Source organism: Helianthus annuus, chromosome 9 (assembly GCF_002127325.2).
Source record: "Helianthus annuus cultivar XRQ/B chromosome 9, HanXRQr2.0-SUNRISE, whole genome shotgun sequence".
Lineage (NCBI taxonomy): Eukaryota > Viridiplantae > Streptophyta > Magnoliopsida > Asterales > Asteraceae > Helianthus > Helianthus annuus.
Window position 1 is genome coordinate 179,965,194 of NC_035441.2, and position 21,043 is coordinate 179,986,236.

The 21,043-nt window shown below is 41.5% G+C and overlaps 1 protein-coding gene and 1 non-coding gene across 2 annotated transcripts; both read right to left on the reverse strand.

Moving 5' to 3' along the window:
• Positions 1–6,683: 6,683 nt before the first annotated feature.
• LOC118482376 lies at positions 6,684–6,790 on the reverse strand. The gene has a single exon (XR_004868417.1). It is a non-coding gene; the product is annotated as a small nucleolar RNA R71 (small nucleolar RNA).
• Positions 6,791–19,906: 13,116 nt separating this feature from the next.
• Positions 19,907–20,497, reverse strand: LOC110876881 (ethylene-responsive transcription factor ERF024). The gene has a single exon (XM_022125039.2). It carries the CDS (start codon positions 20,495–20,497, stop codon positions 19,907–19,909), a length of 591 nt encoding a protein of 196 aa, XP_021980731.1.
• Positions 20,498–21,043: the final 546 nt, after the last annotated feature.

Genomic DNA, 21,043 nt, shown 5'->3' on the forward strand with positions numbered 1-21,043 from the left:
CATCTGTAATTTGAAGAAGTGTTTCGCTGACGAATCACTGGTTATACCGCATACAGATATACACATAGTGAGAGTCTAAAGTTTGTGGAAAAACCTTTGTCGATTGAGGATCGACAGGTGAAGAAGCTTCGAAGGAAGCATGTGTCTATTGTTAAGGTCAAATGGGATGCCCGTAGAGGACCCGAATATACGTGGGAAGTGGAATCCACGATAAAAGAAAATATCCCCATTTATTTCAGTAAATCTCGGGGACGAGATTTCTTTTAAGGGGGTGAGGATGTAACACCTCGAAAAATTTCGTCCAATAATGTCTTGACACGTGTCATAAGGGTCCGGTATGTGAAAACATACTTTAGAGGGACTAAAAGTGACAAACAGTGAAAACTATGGAACGTAAGGGTCTAAAGTGTCAACAATGGATAAATAGGCTCTATGATAACCCCACATAATGTTTATAACCTTAAACGGATGGTTCATGGTTCATACGACACGGAAATTGCCCAAAAGTGAAGTATTGCAAACTATAGGGGCCAAAAGTGTCAACATGTTGAATTTATACCTCTGAGTGAACTTTTGGCAGACCCGAAGCGTTGAGATGCTAAAATATACTCACTAGAATATGTGGTAAAAATTTCGTGAAGTTTCGTCAACGTATGAGAAAGTTATGGCCAAAACCGTACTTAAGGGACTAAAAGCGTCAACGTCGAATTTCGTGGCTTTTCGGTTGAGCGCAAAGTTATCCGAGGACATTACCATGTTGGTAAATGTCCTAAGGTTCTTAAAAACCAAGTTTGGGGGTTTACGAGTCAAGAAAAGTGGCCAAAACCTCGTAACCAAAGTGCAGGGACCAAACTGCAACATTTAACAAAGTTTTGGGGATCAGACAAAGCCAGGCGGCCCGCCTGGCACCCCAAGCGGGCCGCGTGAGACCCCCAGTAACATAAATTCGCGAATTTTGCATTTCTGGTCCGAATTTGAAGTTGGTAACAGCTCATGGCACCTCCAAAAGCTCCAATAAACACCCTTGCATGCCTATGGCAATAGTAACCTATCCTCAAACCTCTGAATCCATCTTTAAATCAGATCAAAACCCCATTTCTTGGCATTTCCTTTTGTGATCAAGAACACTCTCAACTTGCAAAACTCTCTCAAGCATTTCTGGAGCATTTCTGATCATCAAGGCAACATCCTAGTGTTCTCTAAGCACCTATAGGACCTTTGTAAGCTTCCAATTCGTTCTCTAATCCGTTCTTGCTTTGATTATTGCTAAAAGTCAAACTGTTTGTTCATAAGCTTTGACTTTCTGATTAAACGGATTTCTTTCAGTCATTTCTCGAATTGAAACCTGATATATGTTGGTATTTATGTGGGAAACAAACCCTCTAAAGGGTACTATCTGAATCCCACTATATGCATGCTAATTGTCGAGTCAAACATGTTTCTAAAAAGTCAACAGAAGTGATTTTTGCAAAAATAAGCTTGAATGTTAATATATTAGACATGCAATCTGATTGATCATCATAAATAACTTGTAATACATATAAGAATGTGTTTTACCATCATCAACTCGACAATCTATAGTATAGACACGAATCGGAACCGAAAGTCTTGTAAAACGATTATCTCGTAGACTATCGATTCGGATTCACACATGCATGTTCGAGATCTGTATTGGAAAGTATTTTTGACCATTTTTATTTTGGTAAAACTTTCTGGAATTTTGTTGATTGAGTCTATACTTAGCCGATTCAAATGCATGTTTCCGATTTATACATAAAGTTGACTATTTTGCCCTTTTTGAGATAAAACGTGATTTTTGGAAAAGTGAAAGAGTAGAAATCTTTATTTCTAATATATAAACTTGCACCGAAAATTTCGGATCAGTTGGTGGTCCAGATTTTGAGTTATGGCCATTAGCGTAAAACTATATCTTAAAGTTACATAAACGGCCCTTTTCGTGTATAACCTATTTCTGGCCACGTTTTGATACAAAACTTTTTACCAACTGATGTTATATAATATTTTGGGATTTTAGATGATTTTTATTTAATTTTTGGCTGATCGTATCTTAGATCGCTTAGTTATTTCGGCTTATGTCGGTTTTGATCGTTTTAGCCATAAAATGAGTTTTACACATCCTTTTGACCCGAAACCTTTTCCTACTGATTTTATATGTTAAATAAGTTATTTTAAGTATTCTGGAAATATAAAAATCTCAGCTTTCCTTTGAAAACCCGGAAACGGCGTTAAATCGCATTTTTAAGCGTTTTTAACGCATAGTAAGCGTTATACCCATTTTAAACATATAAGACTTATACCTAGTGATGTAATTAGTATATTTTCATATAATAACAGTAAGTATGAGTATATGAACTCAGATTTCCAGTTTTGGCATTTTTAGCCCTTGTGAAATTACTAAAATACCCCTACGGTGCATAGTTTGATTTTAAATGTTAAGTTTGGTATATGGGTCATACCCTACTGTTATAACATGTTAAATTAAGTATATTTTCTGTATAAACCAGACCCGAAACTCAGATTTCTAATTTGACTCTTTTATAAACTTTTAAATGACCAAAATGCCCTTCTAAGGCATAAATTGGGTTTAAATTTATTCGGGGCATAATAGAACACAACTTACTGATATTATGTCATATTTAAAGCATACTATCTCAGGGAACTTGCATTTGACTCTTTTGGCTACCCGTAACGCCTTTTTGCATTCGGTTCGGTTTACGTAACTAGTTTGCGTAAATTGACCGAAACGGGTCAAACGTTATCATTCTTGTCTCAAAATCCAGAATGTATTTAGTATACCCATATTATACAAGTATTCAAACTTGTCGGGACTAGATCACGTTCTATCCGGTCTTTCGCTTAATCGTGCGCTTGAACCATATATTTCCTTAAAACTAACCGGTCTAAGCTTAGGCTTAATTAAAGACCCGTTAGTATCCTAATTGGTTATTTATACCATCGTTCCAGACTAGAGCTTTCCGGTAAATTGTACCTACGCTTACTTAGGAATACGGCTGAGTTATTATTCTTGCTATTTAAGACAGGAGCTAGCTCAGGTAAATACATTTTAACTTATTTTCCCTTATACGGGCTTGGGATACGGTATTATAAAAATACCGCTTGGTCGGGTGTAGAAACTGTTTAATCGGAGATGATTAAATTGCATAATCCCGTTTTAATCTGTGTTGATTGATAACAAATAACATTGGGGGTTAATGACCGTGTCCTGGATATCCTTGGCTCATTTTAAAAAGTGAATGGCCACGACGTAAGCACAAGGTGTAGACAGAACACCTCCTGTTGCATATGTATAACGTATACTCACTCGTGAGATTATCTTCTTGTGAGATTATATTTGTGGTGTGTCGATTAATCTTGTCCGGCTTGTATTGTATAATCACCGGCCCTAAATGTTGGACAACCATGTAAATCGGATACAAGATTTTTATTAATAAAATTGTCCCAAGTATAAAGATTAATTTTGCCTCTGTGCATTTTAATCAATGTGTCAAGATATTTTGTGCCGTTTGCACTCAAATCACTTTTCAAACTCTTTTTCCAAAATGAGTCAGTTAATTGTATTTACCAGTGTAAACTGACGTATTTTTCCAAAAGGTTAAATGACAGGTACTATGCATAATTGGCTGGGAGCTCAGGGCGTCACTAAGGAATCTTGCAAGTCCTAGATGCCTAAAGTCTATTGAACAATTTTCTATTATTGATCCGCCTGTGGATCCTTTACCTTCCGTTGTAATACTTTGACATTACTTATATTCGGAATGTAATATATTTATCTTTTGCTTCCGCTGTGCATTATTATATTGTGTTGTTTGTCTATGATGACGCCAACTACGTCACTATACTCCCCACCGGGCCCACCGGTGACACGTGGAAAATTGGGGTGTGACACTATAGGGTATGGTCATGACCCTCATGACCCTCCACATAGGCGTCATGTCATCCATCTTTAATCCACTATTTAAAACCACTACCCTAAGGGTGTGGTCATGATCCAAACCACTATCCCCTTTATTTTTTTAATTTATTTTTGTCTTAAAATTATCAAATTGGAGGGTCGTTAATGTGTGTAAAATGCAACATATAAATTACATCAAATGAGGCATAAAACTAACCCTTTTTAAGTACTAATGCTGGAAAAAGAGTGTTTTTGTCTTCCTTTTGTATTTTCAGGATTAAATGAGCTCAAATTCACAAAAGAAGCAAAAAGACAGCTAAATCTAACATAAATACAAGAAAGGAACATAAGTGGATTGCCCGACCCCTCAACAGCATCCTCCCAAGCAAAATAGAGAAGGCAGAAGACTGAACACGCCCCGTGCTCAGCCAGCACGGGGCCGTGCCCAAGAAGCAGCAGAAAAGACAAACCTATAGAAGCTTCTATTGCCCACCACGGGGCTGTGCTCAGTGAACACGGGGGCGTGGCGAAAGTACAGCAAGCGCATTAATTGTAATTGCGAATTACAATTAATGAAGAGAGAGAGTGTCAGACGGGCACGGGGCCGTGTCCAGCGGACACGGGGCCGTGCCCAGCCTTCTGTTCAGCCTATACATAGGAGTGTTTGGTTTCATTGCAACTCATCCCTTGGCACACCACCTCTCTCACACTTCATCCACCACCCACCACCACCATAACACCATCATCCACCACCATCATCCATTGTCCATCATAGAGTGTGTGAGTCGTCTCGGGATCCAAGATTGATCGTAAGAGTTCTTGACAATCAAGGCCATGTTTGCCTAAGTCTCTTACATCACTTGGTGAAGACAAGTGTTTAGTATAATACTTTTTATTTTTAATCTTTTGCACTTTTTATTTGGTTTTGTATTAATAACTTTAATAACTAGTTGCTTATGTTGAAGGTGCTCTTTCCTTATTGTTTGTCCGTGGTGTCTTGGCATTATTTTACTGTCTATATAAAATAAAAGATTTTCACCATTCATATCTCCACGGTCTATATGGAGGTATGTTGGCTACCTGGTCGGGGGTTAAGGGAACGGTGTGGTAAGGGTCTTGCCCTTGTTCAGCGTTTAGAGGTCCTGCAAGGGACCTGAGTCAAATTTAGTAGGATCTCCTTCAATACCCATAGGTATTGGATGGCGGGGATCCAAACTCTTTGACCCCCTCATAAGTTAACTACTATTAATACTATAACCCGGCTATTTAGGACTGTATCCCTGCTGACTCAGACTACTTAGTCGAGGATAACGTCACCTCCAAAAGAGGGGCCTACCATAATTTGCATTAATAACTTAATTCATTATCTTTCAATAATCCGACCCTTTAGGATTGTATCCTTGCTGACTCAAACTACTGGGTTGAGGGTAACGTCGCCTTCAAAAGAGGAGCCTACTACAATAACTAAGATAATCTCTTAAACAAGTGCAAAAGTGCGAAAATAATCAAAGGTTATCCTAATACACGAGTCGGATCCAAGTGATTCATCTTGTCTATCTGTTTTTATTTTTATTTTATTTTTCAGCATTTAGTTAGTTTTTATTTTCTAAGTTTAAAAAATCTTTTCTAACATTTTGATTTGGTTAGACGTTGAGGATAAACCGGTACTAAAAGCTCTTGTGTCCTTGGACCACCTCGGTATCTTACCAACACTATACTACGTCCACGATGGGTGCACTTGCCCATATGTGTGTTTAGTGTTAGTAAATATCGTGTTTTATAAATTTAAAACTTGGCTAAAAGTGTAAAAAGGGCTTAAATATACATCTAAAATATATTACACTACACGCACATCAAGTTTTTGGCGCCGTTGCCGGGGACACAAGGATTTTAAGAAAGTTAGGAATCAACGGCCTAATCATATTTTTATTTTTCTTTTTAATTTTTTCGGATTTTCTTAGTTTTTCAGCTTCTGCAGAACTCAGCACGGGCCGTGCCTGGTCGGACATGGGCCGTGCCCAGCGTTGTTACTGGCAGTTTTTAGTTTTCCAAGTTACAGAAGGCTGACCACGGGGTCGTGTCGGTGCAACACGGGGCCGTGTCCAACTCTCCAGTAACTGGGATCTGGAAAACACTCACTGTAACTCCGACCACGGGCCGTGTTCACTGAGCACGGGGTCGTGGTGAACCTTTTGACCAGCATTCTTTTTTGTTTTTATTGCAGGACTTGAAACCAGACGCCACCCCTTCGTAGTGTATGAGCTCCAGTTCTAATAAGGACATAAAAGAACCTCTAGAAGAACCCGAACGCTTTCTCAGAAAAAGACTAAAAGCCAAAAACCAAGAGAAAGTTTCGGGAAATCCACCCCTAATGGCGGATCAACGTACTCTCATGGATTATCTACGACCCACCATAGGTAACCTCGGCGCCGCTATCAATGCACCGAATGTTGAAGCCAATAACTTCGAACTTCGGCCGCATTTGATACAAATGCTCCAAAACTCCGGAACCTTCCATGGGCTTGCGGACGAGGATCCCCATCTACATATTACTAGCTTCTTAGAAATATGTGATACTTTTCGGATCAATGGAGCATCAAATGACGCCATCCACCTTCGAATGTTTCCTTTCTCACTAAAAGACCGAGCAAAAGCTTGGCTTAACGCCCTCCCAACTGGATCGGTAAACACCTGGGATGAACTAGCCCAAAAATTTCTATATAAGTATTTCCCTCCCGCTAAAACGGCTAAATTAATGACTGAAATTAATACATATTCACAAGAGGACGGGGAATCCTTATATGAAACTTGGGAAAGGTTCAAGGAGTTATTGCGAAAGTGTCCACATCACGGCCTTGCGATATGGCAACAAGTATCCACTTTCTATAATGGGTTGTTGCCACACACAAGGCAGACACTTGACTCTAGCTCCAGGGGACTTTTAGGTAATCGCCGCCCACACGAAATATATAACCAAATTGAGGAAATTGCTCAAACCAATTTCCAGTGGCACACTCCCCGAGGCAATAAATCTATTGCCCCGGGCGCCCATAAGGTTGATGAAAACACTTCCTTACAAGCCCCAAATCGAGACCCTTTCTTCAAAAATAAAAAAATTGGAAATGACAAAAACGGTCTCGGTTATGGCTTGTGAAGGGTGTGGTGGGCCACATGAAAATTGGAGTTGTATGAAAGAAACGGACGATCAACAAGAGTCGGTAAGCTACATTGACAATAGACCTAGGCCGTCGGGTCCTCCAACGGGCACTTACAACCAAGGATGGCGGAATCATCCTAACCTTGGTTGGAGAGAACCCGGCAATAGTAGTTACCAACAAAACCAACGAACAAACTTTCAACAACCAATAAATGAGTCACAAAATTTCACTCAACAACAAGGTGGACGAGAAAGGCTTGAAGATACCGTATCTCGCCTCATCTCCGACACTGAAAAGAAAAACTCGGAAAGGTTTCTACAATTAGAATCAAATTTTAGAAATCAACAAGCTAGTATTCAAAACATAGAAAAACAATTAAGTCAACTAGCCCAAAATTTTTCCGAGAGACCACCAGGCGCATTACCAAGCAATACCGAAACAAACCCAAAAGCGCAAGTTCATCTCATCACATTACGAAACCGTACCGTGGGGCCTGCGGAAGCGCCACCACCGACCGAGGAGACTACACCACCACCTCTGCAACAAAGGGACCCCCCTCCATCATCAGAGCCTATCAAAGCTCCTCCAGTTCCGTACCCCGGTAGGTTAATTCGTCAAAAGACCAATGAGCAATTCGCAAAATCGAAAGTCTACTAAAACAATTGCATGTCAACATTCCTTTTATTGATGTCCTAACCCAAATGCCTAAATATTCTAAGTTCATGAGGGACTTCCTCACTCATAAAAAGAAAATTGAAACGTTGCAATTAGTTAACTTAGGCGAAGAATGCTCTGCCCTCGTACTCAACAAACTCCCCCAAAAGAAAATCGATCCCGGAAGCTTCACAATTCCTTGCTTGATCGGGGACTCCCCCGTTCGTAATGCACTAGCCGACCTTGGGGCTAGCATTAACCTCATGCCCTCATCAATGTTCAAAAGACTCGGCCTAGGAACAACGAGTCCTACAAAAATGAGCATACAACTTGCTGATCGATCCGTCAAATTCCCACAAGGTGTCATCGAAAATGTCCTAGTAAAGGTAAACAAATTTGTCTACCCGGCCGACTTTGTTATACTTGATATGGAAGAAGACACTGAAGTCCCCCTCATACTAGGGAGACCATTTCTAGCCACCGCACAAGCCGTGGCAGACATGAATGACGGAACGCTCACCTTAAGGTACGGAGATGATGAAGTAAAGTTCGGGGTTGGGAGGAGAATAGAGGACGATGACCCGGTCAACTACATGAAGGTTATTGATTCGAGTTTGGATGCCACTCTCCGACGGTGCAACATGGGATGCAAAACATCCCACTCAGAAAATATATAACCTCACTTTGGGTCTAGCCAAGGACCCTTATAAACGTGGCGCACCACGGAGGCACTCCGCGGAACTATCCTTAGCTTAGTTTAATCTTTTAGTTTTAATTTGCAGAAATAAAACACACTCATGGTGGTAAAGGATGATAAGGGAAATGAGAAACATGGACCCATGCACAAGAATAAGGCCACACGTCGACAATTTCTCCGTCACAGTAGGTTCAACACGGGCCGTGCCCAGCCAACACGGCCCCGTGCTGAACCCCCTGCAGAAAAATGCCCAGTTCAGGTAACTGGACACGGGCCGTGTTCACCAGACACGCCCCCGTGTCCAGGCTTCTGTTTCTTTTTCTTAATTATCGTTACTGGAACCTGACCACGGGGCCGTGTCCGGTCCCCACGGGGCCGTGTCCAGGCTGCCAGTAACATTAATTTTTGCTTTTTAACACCATATTACACATCTAATCAACCTAAAAATTTATTTTTGGGACACATTGAGGAAAATGTGTAATTTAAGTGTGGGGGGGGGGGGTGGGGATGCTAAAACCTTGAAATTTTGCAAGTCCTAATAACAAGCCTTACACAAAACTCTATTGGAACCGCTAATCACCCCAAAAAAATTTTTTTTACTTGTCTAAAGTTTAAGTTGGGAATTCTAAGATTAATAAGGTTATATTTTTACAAATTTACAACCGAGAGCGTCGTGATAAAAAGAACTAACATAAGAAAATTATGAAACGGCATGACAAGCTTAGTTAAAATTCGATTATATATACTTGATCACATAGAAAAACCCATTCCCACAAAAAGTGAGTTTTGAGCCTTGATTGAGCATACAAATATACATCTTTAGACTAAATGCTCATTTTTCGTTTCTTGTGTGAATAACTGCTTGGTTCTTACGACTCTAGAACTTGCCACGACGATTCATTCCCGGTCCTTACCAACTTAAACCCAAGTAAGTAAATGATGGAGGGATTAGGACTAACCCTTTTTCTTTCAAAACCATTATCTCTATGGGAGTGTAAGCCACGTATTAAAGAGTTTTGCTTGAGGACAAGCAAAAATTCAAGTGTGGGGGTATTTGATGTGTGTAAAATGCAACATATAAATTACATCAAATGAGGCATAAAACTAACCCTTTTTAAGTACTAATGTTGGAAAAAGAGTGTTTTTGTCTTCCTTTTGTATTTTCAGGATTAAATGAGCTCAAATTCACAAAAGAAGCAAAAAGACAGCTAAATCTAACATAAATACAAGAACGGAACATAAGTGGATTGCCCGACCCCTCAACAGCATCCGCCCAAGCAAAATAGAGAAGGCAGAAGACTGAACACGCCCCGTGCTCAGCCAGCATGGGGCCGTGCCCAAGAAGCAGCAGAAAAGACAAACCTATAGAAGCTTCTATTGCCCACCACGGGGCCGTGCCCAGTGAACACGGGGGCGTGGCGAAAGTACAACAGGCGCATTAATTGTAATTGCGAATTACAATTAATGAAGAGAGAGTGTGTCAGACGGGCACGGGGCCGTGTCCAGCGGACACGGGGCCGTGCCCAGCCTTCTGTTCAGCCTATAAATAGGAGTGCTTGGTTTCATTGCAACTCATTCCTTGGCACACCACCTCTCTCACATTTCATCCACCACCCACCACCACCATAACACCATCATCCATTGTCCATCATAGAGTGTGTGAGTCGTCTCGGGATCCAAGATTGATCGTAAGAGTTCTTGACAATCAAGGCCATGTTTGCCTAAGTCTCTTACATCAATTGGTGAAGACAAGTGTTTAGTATAATACTTTTTATTTTTAATCTTTTGCACTTTTTATTTGGTTTTGTATTAATAACTTTAATAACTAGTTGCTTATGTTGAAGGTGCTCTTTCCTTATTGTTTGTCCGTGGTGTCTTGGCATTATTTTACTGTCTATATAAAATAAAAGATTTTCACCATTCATATCTCCACGGTCTATATGGAGGTATGTTGGCTACCTGGTCGGGGGTTAAGGGAACGGTGTGGTAAGGGTCTTGCCCTTGTTCAGCGTTTAGAGGTCCTGCAAGGGACCTGAGTCAAATTTAGTAGGATCTCCTTCAATACCCATAGGTATTGGATGGCGGGGATCCAAACTCTTTGACCCCCTCATAAGTTAACTACTATTAATACTATAACCCGGCTATTTAGGACTGTATCCCTGCTGACTCAGACTACTTAGTCGAGGATAACGTCACCTCCAAAAGAGGGGCCTACCATAATTTGCATTAATAACTTAATTCATTATCTTTCAATAATCCGACCCTTTAGGATTGTATCCTTGCTGACTCAAACTACTGGGTTGAGGGTAACGTCGCCTTCAAAAGAGGAGCATACTACAATAACTAAGATAATCTCTTAAACAAGTGCAAAAGTGCGAAAATAATCAAAGGGTATACTAATACACGAGTCGGATCCAAGTGATTCATCTTGTCTATCTGTTTTTATTTTTATTTTGTTTTTCAGCATTTAGTTAGTTTTTATTTTCTTAGTTTAAAAAAATCTTTTCTAACATTTTGATTTGGTTAGACGTTGAGGATAAACCGGTACTAAAAGCTCCTGTGTCCTTGGACGACCTCGGTATCTTACCAACACTATACTACGTCCACGATGGGTGCACTTGCCCATATGTGTGTTTAGTGTTAGTAAATATCGTGTTTTATAAATTTAAAACTTGGCTAAAAGTGTAAAAAAGGGCTTAAATATACATCTAAAATATATTACACTACACGCACAGCAGTCGTGGTAATCGTAGCCCCCATGGAAACCACCATCAATCAAGGAGGGGGTGATGTACCATTTAATTAATGGTCCTATATGAAAATAAAGTTCCAATCCATAGCCCCCATACCCCATAGCCTAACTATTTTTTTAATTAAAAAAATCAATTAAATATATAATAAACTCATAAAGTTCTTTTTTATTTTTTATTAAAACTTTAGAATTCACAAAGCATAATTTCGTTTAAGAAACATAAAAAAATCGTGAATACATTTTAATTTTTTGTATGTATGTTAACTAGTTAAAAAATAGCTACAAACCGGTTGTCACTCTAAAGCTCATACTAAACCAGTTTCTCATATATCGGTAACGAACCGGTCTTGATTAATAGCCGGTTTCAGTTATTGAACCCGAGTTTTTTGCCCTTGGTACTTGGTTTGCCAGGGATAGCGATGAATAAATGATGTATGGGACTAACTAATGCATATAGGGTCTGTTTGGTATGGGGTAATGGAATAGATGAGAGAATGGAATGGACGAGGTAATGGAATGGACAACGGAATGAAATGGATCATTCCATTCCATTGTGATGTTTGGTTACTCATATATGAATAGAATGAATCATTATTTTGTACAATTTGATAAACAAAAAAAAAATAAAGTAAACACAACTGTATTAAAGCGACAAAAATATAATTGACTCAATAATAATAATAATAATAATAATAATAATAATAATAATAATAATATATTAATGATAAAAAATTAATAATAGATTTTTCATATATATTAATATTAGTATGAATATTAATAAATATAAATATAAATACAAATAAAAGTATAATAATAATAATAATAATAACATATTTCTTTCCATTCATTGAAGGAATGGAAAAAAAACACCTACATACCAAGGAATGGAAATTGTTATATTTGGAAGGAGTTACATTCCATTGGAATGCTCCATTCCATTACCAATGATAACCAAACATGTTTATTTTCATTCCATCAGAATGATCCATTCCATTCCACCTTTCATTCCTTCATACCAAACGCTACCTTAGGGTGTAAGGAGTGGTTAAACACTTGAGAGTGGCAAACTAAAAAATCAACCAATCAGAGTGCACCACGTCAATCAGTGAAAAGTGTTTAAACTTTGCTGAAAAGTGTTGACAATGGTACTTAAAAAAAAGGTGTGATTGGTTGATAGATGGCATGGACCCCACCACACACACCCCTCTCTCTCCTTCCTCCCTTCACCGCAGCAGCAATCCCTCACCGAACGACAATGAAACCGCAGCGGCAAAAGGATCGGCGACGGTGTTGCCGCGTGACAAAACCCTTTGCCACTCCCTTTTCCCGCACCACTCCGGACACCCTTATATTAAATTGATCACCATATATGTGGATTTCAAATATATGTGATGTGACATGAGTGTGGAAACGGGGCCTGGGAGTTGACATGAGGTCGTTGTCCCACCCTTTTTGCGATACGGGCCAGACGAATGAGACTGGACCCATGGCCCTCCAACGACTATTTTAACCACATAATTTGAATTAAAAAATTAATAGTTTAATTAAATTAAAACTATAAATACCTGAATATTCTAAAAGGGTCTGGTTATCCACACATCCCCTTAATTTATCCACACATACCCTAACCCTATACACCCCTCATTGCCCTATACGCCTGAAAATGGACCCACCTGATAAGCCCCTCATTGCCCTATACGTTTACTTTTTGGTTACTTTTTCACACATCCTATTAATTGTCAATGATTGGATGTCAGCCAATGATTGCCCAATCATTGGCTCTTTTGTGTGGAATAAAATTGGGGGGATGTGTGGGTTTTCATTGGGATGAAATATTATTTAAAAAAAACTTTATATATATTTTTTTAAATTGTTATTAAAATAAAAAAAATATAAACATTTATATTTATTATTATTTATTGTTATAAAAGGAAGGTATATAAATGTCATTTTTATTTAATATATTTAGAAAAATGGCAACATTTTTATTAGTTAATTATTATTATAAAACGTCAATATTTTTTATAATTAATATTATAAAACTTCTACATTTTTTATCAAGTGTTAGTATAAAACGTCAACTTTTTTTAAATTAGTATTATAAAACTTCTACATTTTTTATCAACTCTTAGTATAAAACGTCACCATTTTTTTTAATTAGTATTATAAAACTTCTACATTTTTTTTATCAAGTGTTATTGTAAAACGTCACCATTTTTTTTAATTAGTATTATAAAACTTCAACATTTTTTTATCAAGTGTTATTATAAAACGCCACCATTTTTTTCAATTAGTATTATAAAATTTGTTACACCATAGGTCCTTTAGCACTAACTAGGTTAAAATTTTGAGTTAAATCTAGTGACATGAGGGCATTATGGTCATTTCATGCTTTTTAATATATATATATATATATATATACCCTTTATTCTTTTTCTCAGCTATCTCTCCCCCTTTCTCTCTCACACACCCTCTCTCTCTTCAACAACCACCACCACAGGTCAATTGAAGCCGATACATTACGTGGGCACAAAACTGGCACCACCATTTATCATCCTCAACTAGAAGTCTACAATGTTACTCACCTTTCTCCACCATATTTTATTCACACCCTAAATTATCAGAGGTAAAAAAGTAAATAAATCAAAAACTGAATTATGTGCAGATTACTAAAAATGAGAAATACCCATCAAAGAAAAATGAAATATTTATTTAATCATCCGCAGGAAACCCCAGAAAGTTGAAGTCTTGAATCAAGAAAACCACAAAATCATGGGTAGCAGTCACATACACCAATCAAGAATAATATATTTCAAATTTACATTCTTTGATGATTATATTTGCAAAAGCCAGCGGCATTCGTTGCAATTTAAAGGGAAAACAAGATTTTGAAAGTTAATTGAAGAAAAGAAAAGGGGGTAATACCAGTTAGGACCAAATTTTATTCATCTTCATCAATAAATAATCCTCCATTAAAACCCCATTTCTGTTAATCAAGAACCCTCCATTTTCATCCCCAAAAAACCTCCAAAACCAATTCAGATTTCAAACAAATTCAACAAATCCCCCCTCTCTTCAATCACCACCACCAAAAAAACCTCCAAAAACACTTCAGATTTTGTGGTTGGCGGCTGAGTAGATGGCCAACAACCACCGTCGTTTTCTTCCGGCCATCAGATCTGACATCACTTCTCTCTCCCTCTCTCTTTCGCCGACAAACTCCACCACGCCACTGCCGCCTACGGTGGTCGCCGATGATGGAGATGTGGGTGATTCTGGTGGTTGAACTGAAGCAAAAAGGGTGGGGGCAGGGATCTTGGGGTGTGCTTGTTTGAGAGGTTATTTTGTGTTTAAGGATTTTGTGTTTTTAAAGTTATTTTAAACTGTTGGATGAGGGGTTTGAATGGATGGTGGATGAGGGGTTTGGGATTGAGATCCATGTGGTGTGCTTTCTCACTGAGGGTAAAAGGTGTGTTTAGAGTTTAGACATGTGCTTTCTCTAGTGATGTGTTATATTAATATAGTTTAATTTTTTTTATCAAGTTATTAAAATAAAAAAAAATTCTAAAAAAATCCAAAAATCATTAAATGTTTCGGCACGAACCCTTTCGACCCGTACCATATCGAACCGAACCGTTTTGACGCGAACCGTTTTGAACCCGTACCGTATCGAACCGTACCGTATCGAACCGAACCGTTTCGACGCGAACCGTTTCGAACCCGTACCGTATCGAACTGAACCGTTTCGAACCGAACCGTTTCTAGCCGAACCGTTTCGACGTGAACCGTTTCGAACCGAACCGTTTCGACCCGTACCGTATCGAACCGAACCGTTTCGACGCGAACCGTTTCGACGCGAACCGTTTCGAAACGAACCGTTTCGACCCGGTACGGTACGGGTTCGAAACGGTACGGGTCGAAACGGTACGGGTCGAAACGGTACGGGTCGAAACGATTCGTGTCGAAACGGTTCGCGTCGAAACGGTACGGTTCGAAACGGTACGGTTCGAAACGGTACGGGTCAAAACGATTCGGTTCGAAACGGTTCGCGTCGAAACGGTTCGCGTCGAAACGGTTCGGTTCGATACGGTACGGGTCGAAACGGTTCGGTTCGAAACGGTTCGCGTCGAAACGGTTCGGCTAGAAACGGTTCGCGTCGAAACGGTTCGGCTAGAAACGGTTTGGGTCGAAACGGTTCAGTTCGATACGGTACGGGTTCGAAACTGTTCGCATCGAAACGGTTCGGTTCGATACGTTCGATACGGTACGGGTTCAAAACGGTTCGCGTCAAAACGGTTCGGTTCGATACGGTACGGGTCGAAGCTGTTCGGTTCGAAACGGTAAGGGTCGAAACGGTTCGTGCCGAAACATTTAATGATTTTTGAATTTTTTTGATTTTTTTGAATTTTTATGATTTTTTTGAATTTTTTAGATTTTTTTTGAATTTTTTTGAATTTTTTTTATTTTTAGATTTTTTTGAATTTTTTGGAATTTTTTTAATTTTTTGGAATTTTTTTGATTTTTTGGAATTTTTTTGATTTTTTGTAATTGGATCAAAATGGCAACTGAAAACATTTTTTAAGGAAATCCCCAAAATACCCCTGGTTACAGATGGGGTTTATGGATGGAGTTAGGCAAAATGATCAAAATGGCAACAAAATGTAAAAGTCAGAGACCCAGATGCAAAAAAAAAAAAAAACTATTTGGACTAAACTGGCAAATTTGCACAAAACTCAGGGACTAAAATGGCAATTTACTCTAAAATGTTTATTGATGTCTTGTTGTGTGGTATAATGGTATTATTAAGTAGTTCGTTAGGAACGACCCGAAATACATAAGATTAATGTATCTTTTCTTAGATTTTATTAATTTTTCACTATGTCATATGTCATGATAATCTCGATTGTCTTGGTGGTGGGTCGGCTAGGGTGGTAGTGATGGTGGTGGGTCGGCTATGTTGGTGGCAGTGGTGGTGTGTCGGCTGTGGTGGTGGTGGTGGTGGTGGGTCGGTTGTTGGTGGCAGTGGTGGTGATGGTGTGTCGGCTGTGGTGGTGGTGGTGGGTCGGTTGTGGAGGTGGTGGTGTGTCGGATGTGGTGGTGATTGTGGTGGTTCGGCTGGGGTGGTGGTGGTTGGTCGGCTATGGTGGTGGTGGTGGTGGGTCGGCTGGGGTGGTTGTGGTGGTGGTGGTGGGCCGGTTGTGGTGGTGGTGGTGGGCCGGCTATGGTGGTGGTGATGGTGGTAGGTCTGCTTTGGTGGTGGTGGTGGTGGGTCGGCTGTGGTGATGGTGGTGAGTCGGCTATGGTGGTGGTGGTGGGTCGGCTGGGGTGGTTGTGGTGGTGGTGGTGGTGGGTCGGTTGTGGTAGTGGTGGTGGTGGGTCGGCTCCGGCTATGGTGGTGGTGGTGGGCCGGCTGGGGTGGTTGTGGTGGGCCGGCTATGGTGGTGGTGGTGGGCCGGCTGGGGTGCTTGTGGTGGTGGTGGGTCTGCTAGGGTGGTGGTGGTGGGTCGGCTATGTTGGTGGCAGTGCTGGTGATGGTGTGTCGGCTGTGGTGGTGGTGGTGGGTCGGTTGTGGAGGTGGTGGTGTGTCGGCTGTGGTGGTGATTGTGGTGAGTCGGCTGGGGTGGTGGTGGTTGGTCGGCTATGGTGGTGGTGGTGGTGGGTCGGCTGGGGTGGTTGTGGTGGTGGTGGTGGGCCGGTTGTGGTGGTGGTGGTGGTGGGCCGGCTATGGTGGTGGTGATGGTGGTAGGTCTGCTTTGGTGGTGGTGGTGGGTCGGCTGTGGTGATGGTGGTGAGTCGGCTATGGTGGTGGTGGTGGGTCGGCTGGGGTGGTTGTGGTGGTGGTGGTGGTGGGTCGGTTGTGGTAGTGGTGGTGGTGGGTCGGCTCCGGCTATGGTGGTGGTGGTGGGCCGGCTGGGGTGGTTGTGGTGGCCGGCTATGGTGGTGGTGGTGGGCCGGCTGGGGTGCTTGTGGTGGTGGTGGGTCTGCTAGGGTGGTGGTGGTGGGTTGGCTATGTTGGTAGCAGTGGTGGTGATGGTGTGTCGGCTGTGGTGGTGGTGGTGGGTCGGTTGTGGAGGTGGTGGTGTGTCGGCTGTGGTGGTTATTGTGGTGGGTCGGCTGGGGTGGTGGTGGTTGGTCGGCTATGGTGGTGGTGGTGGTGGGTCGGCTGGGGTGGTTGTGGTGGTGGTGGTGGGCCAGTTGTGGTGGTGGTGGTGGTGGGCCGGCTATGGTGGTGGTGATGGTGGTAGGTCTGCTTTGGTGGTGGTGGTGGTGGGTCGGCTGTGGTGATGGTGGTGAGTCGGCTATGGTGGTGGTGGTGGGTCGGCTGGGGTGGTTGTGGTGGTGGTGGTGGTGGGTCGGTTGTGGTAGTGGTGGTGGTGGGTCGGCTATGGTGGTGGTGGTGGTCGACCGGCTATGGTGGTGGTGGTGGGCCGGCTAGGGTGGTTGTGGTGGTGGTGGGTCGGCTATGGTGGTGGTGGTGGGTCGGCTATGTTGGTGGCAGTGGTGGTGGTGGTGTGTCGGCAGTGGTGGTGGTGGTGGGTCGGGTGTGGTGGTGGTGGTGGTGTGTCGGCTGTGGTGGTAGTGGTGGTGATGGTGGTGGGTCGGCTGTGGTGATGGTGGTGGGTCGACTATGGTGGTGGTGGTGGGTCGGCTATGGTGGTGGTGGTGGTGGTGGTGGGCCGGCTGGGGTGCTTGTGGTGGTGGTGGGTCTGCTAGGGTGGTGGTGGTGGGTCGGCTATGTTGGTGGCAGTGGTGGTGATGGTGTGTCGGCTGTGGTGGTGTGGTGGTGGTGGGTCGGTTGTGGAGGTGGTGGTGTGTCGGCTGTGGTGGTGATGGTGGTGGGTCGGCTGTGGTGGTGGTGGTGGTGTCGGCAGTGGTGGTGGTGGATCTACTAGGGTGGTGGTGGTGGGTCGGCTATGTTGGTTGCAGTGGTGGTGATGGTGTGTCGGTTGTGGTGGTGGTGGGTCGGTTGTGGTGGTGGTGGTGTGTCGGCTGTGGTGGTGGTGGTGGTGGTGATGGTGGTGGGTCGGTTGTGGTGGTAGTGGTGGGTCGGTTGTGGTGGTGGTGGTGGGCCGGCTGTGGTGGTGGTGGGCCGGCTATGGTGGTGGTGGTGGGCCGGCTGGGGTGCTTGTGGTGGTGGTTAGTCTGCTAGGGTGGTGGTGGTGGGTCGGCTATGTTGGTGGCAGTGGTGGTGATGGTGTGTCGGCTGTGGTTGTGGTGGTGGGTCGGTTGTGGTGGTGGTGGTGGTGTGTCGGCTGTGGTGGTGGTGGTGGTGATTGTGGTGAGTCGGCTGTGGTGATGGTGATGGTGGTCGGCTGTGGTGGTTTTTTTTTTTTTTTACAATATAAAAAAACATGCACATTTTTTTCTTAAAAATATACACAATTCATTTTATAAAAATATAAAGTTTTTATAATACTAACAAAATATTTTATAACAACATTTTATAAAAAAAAATTAATTTTCTTAATATTTCACCACTTCACCATACAAATACCCTATCAAAATAAAGTCACTTACACCCCAATCATTGGTAATCATTGGCTGACACCCAATGATTGGCATTAGTTTGAGGCGTATTGGGCAATGAGATGCGTATAAGGTTTAATGCTCCAACTACCACCTTTTTAATACACAGCTCATAGGGCAATGAGGGTTGTATAACTTTACTTTTTCTGACATAATTAATGCACTCAACCCCTATACAACCCTCATTGCCTTATATAGGGCTGCTAGGGGGGGTGTGTCATTACTTTTGGGGGATGTACCAATACCCTCACCCTTCTAAAATCCTTTTTCACAAAAATTTCCAACCAATCTTCTTCATATACGCTTCAGTTTCACTCTAATGTAACTTTTTTTTATTAGTATGATAGTTTTTTAAGTCTTCTAATCATAGTTGCAAAAGTCTAGGCACTCCCTAGACGGAATCAAGAACACCCGGGAGGTACCCGGCTTAGGTGGAGAGTACTTGGGAAGTAATTGGCACAAACAATGAGTACTCGCGCCTCAGAGCTTACCTTGTAGTGAGTACTCGGCCTTCGAGACCTTGTTTTACAACTATGCTTCTAATAGTAACATAATGGAAACTTAACGGCGTTTGAGATATCTCATTGTTGTGAATAGTAACATAACGGAAACTTAACGACGTTTGAGTTCGTGATTTGATGTGAATGGGTTATTTGGACGGTTCTTCACACGTCACCCACTTGTACCCACTTTGGGGTTAAATAATTCAGTTGAAAAGTGTTATAAAAATTATTTTTTTAATCAATCATACGTCACCTATATATTTTCTTAAGAAAATTACTTTTGTGTCAAGAGCTCAAACCGAACCTTGCTAGGGCTAGCTCAAACTTGGCTTGTATCTTAAACGAGCCAACATGTCATACTCGATTGAACTGAAAACTTGAGCTCGAATGTGGCCTGATGAGCCGACTCAAAATCAAAAAAGAGTGGAGGACGAATTTGGTAGACTGGAGGAGAAAATTAAACCGATCGACATTAATCAATACTCAATCAACGGGTGCTCTTGTTTATATATATAAATAAATTAATATAATAATAATAGACATCAAATACATGTTGGATACAACCTAGCTATTGAGTTGCATGCACCAATGAAAATCCGAAAATACAACATCTTACAAATATATCTTTGCACAAATATTCAGAGCTTAATTCATGCATAGCTTCTGATATTGTGCTTATCTTCAGTAGTCCCATAGATTCCATCCACCGTAGCAATCTTCGTACTGATTCTCATGTGGCGGGATAGAGTTCATTCTCGGTGGGCTCAGCAGCATTCCCTCCGCCATGTCGGATAACATATTTGGCATGTCGAATACTGCGTCATGGTCCATAAATTCTCCACGTGTACTTCTTCCAGTCTCCTCCTTATGGTCCATAAATTCTCCACGTGTACTGCTTCCAGTCTCCTCCTTATTTGACGGATGTCGTCGAGCAGCTGCTGCGCGTGCAGCTACCGCACATATGTCATCAGCAGAGGGACACTCAGGAAGAGGATCAGTCAGAACTGAGTCGGGAAAGTTTAGTAATGCATGAGATCCTTTGAGAGTCAATGCAGCCGCATCGTAAGCCGCAGCCGCCATCTCTGGTGTGGGATACGTCCCCAACCAAATGCGGGTGGACGTGTGTGGAACCCGAATTTCAGAAACCCATTTTCCAGTCTTAAGCCTGCATCTGATACCATGATACATCGGGTGTCGGCTTCCGGCAGTAGGAGCATGAGTGTGAGGGTTGTTAATATCATTTGTGGAGTTGCTGTGTGTACGGATAGCCATGCAAGTTTATGGATGCTTATGTGGGTACTTATAAACGTTTTGGATGCATATGACATATGTGGTTTGTTTATTAACCAATAGAATTTATTTGTGGCTGGTAAGTAGTTGGGGGCCCAAATAATGGAGTATTGGAGAATATCATAATATATTTTCGGATACTTTTGTTTTCCAAAAGAAGAAAGTAGAAGAAAAATTCAAAAATATCTCAGTCTTTCAAAAAAACACACTCTATTATCATGTAACGTGATAATATCTCACGCTTTTCAAAATATCTAAAACTGACGGGACTGGAGTTGTAGGGTTGGATATACACGTTTTGCAGATTATCATGTAAAGTGTAAATCTTAAATTAATCAGGACAAAACTGTCAGCTAGAAGAAAAAGATCTCAATTTTTATGTTGACCTTCTATTTCCTATAAAGTACATATAGACCCTCTTATTATGTAAATCTGAAATTGATGAATGAAAAACCAAGTTAAAAAACGAGTTTTTTTTTTTCCTAAACTAGTGTTAGTGAAAAAAATATTTATCAAAATAGGTGTTTT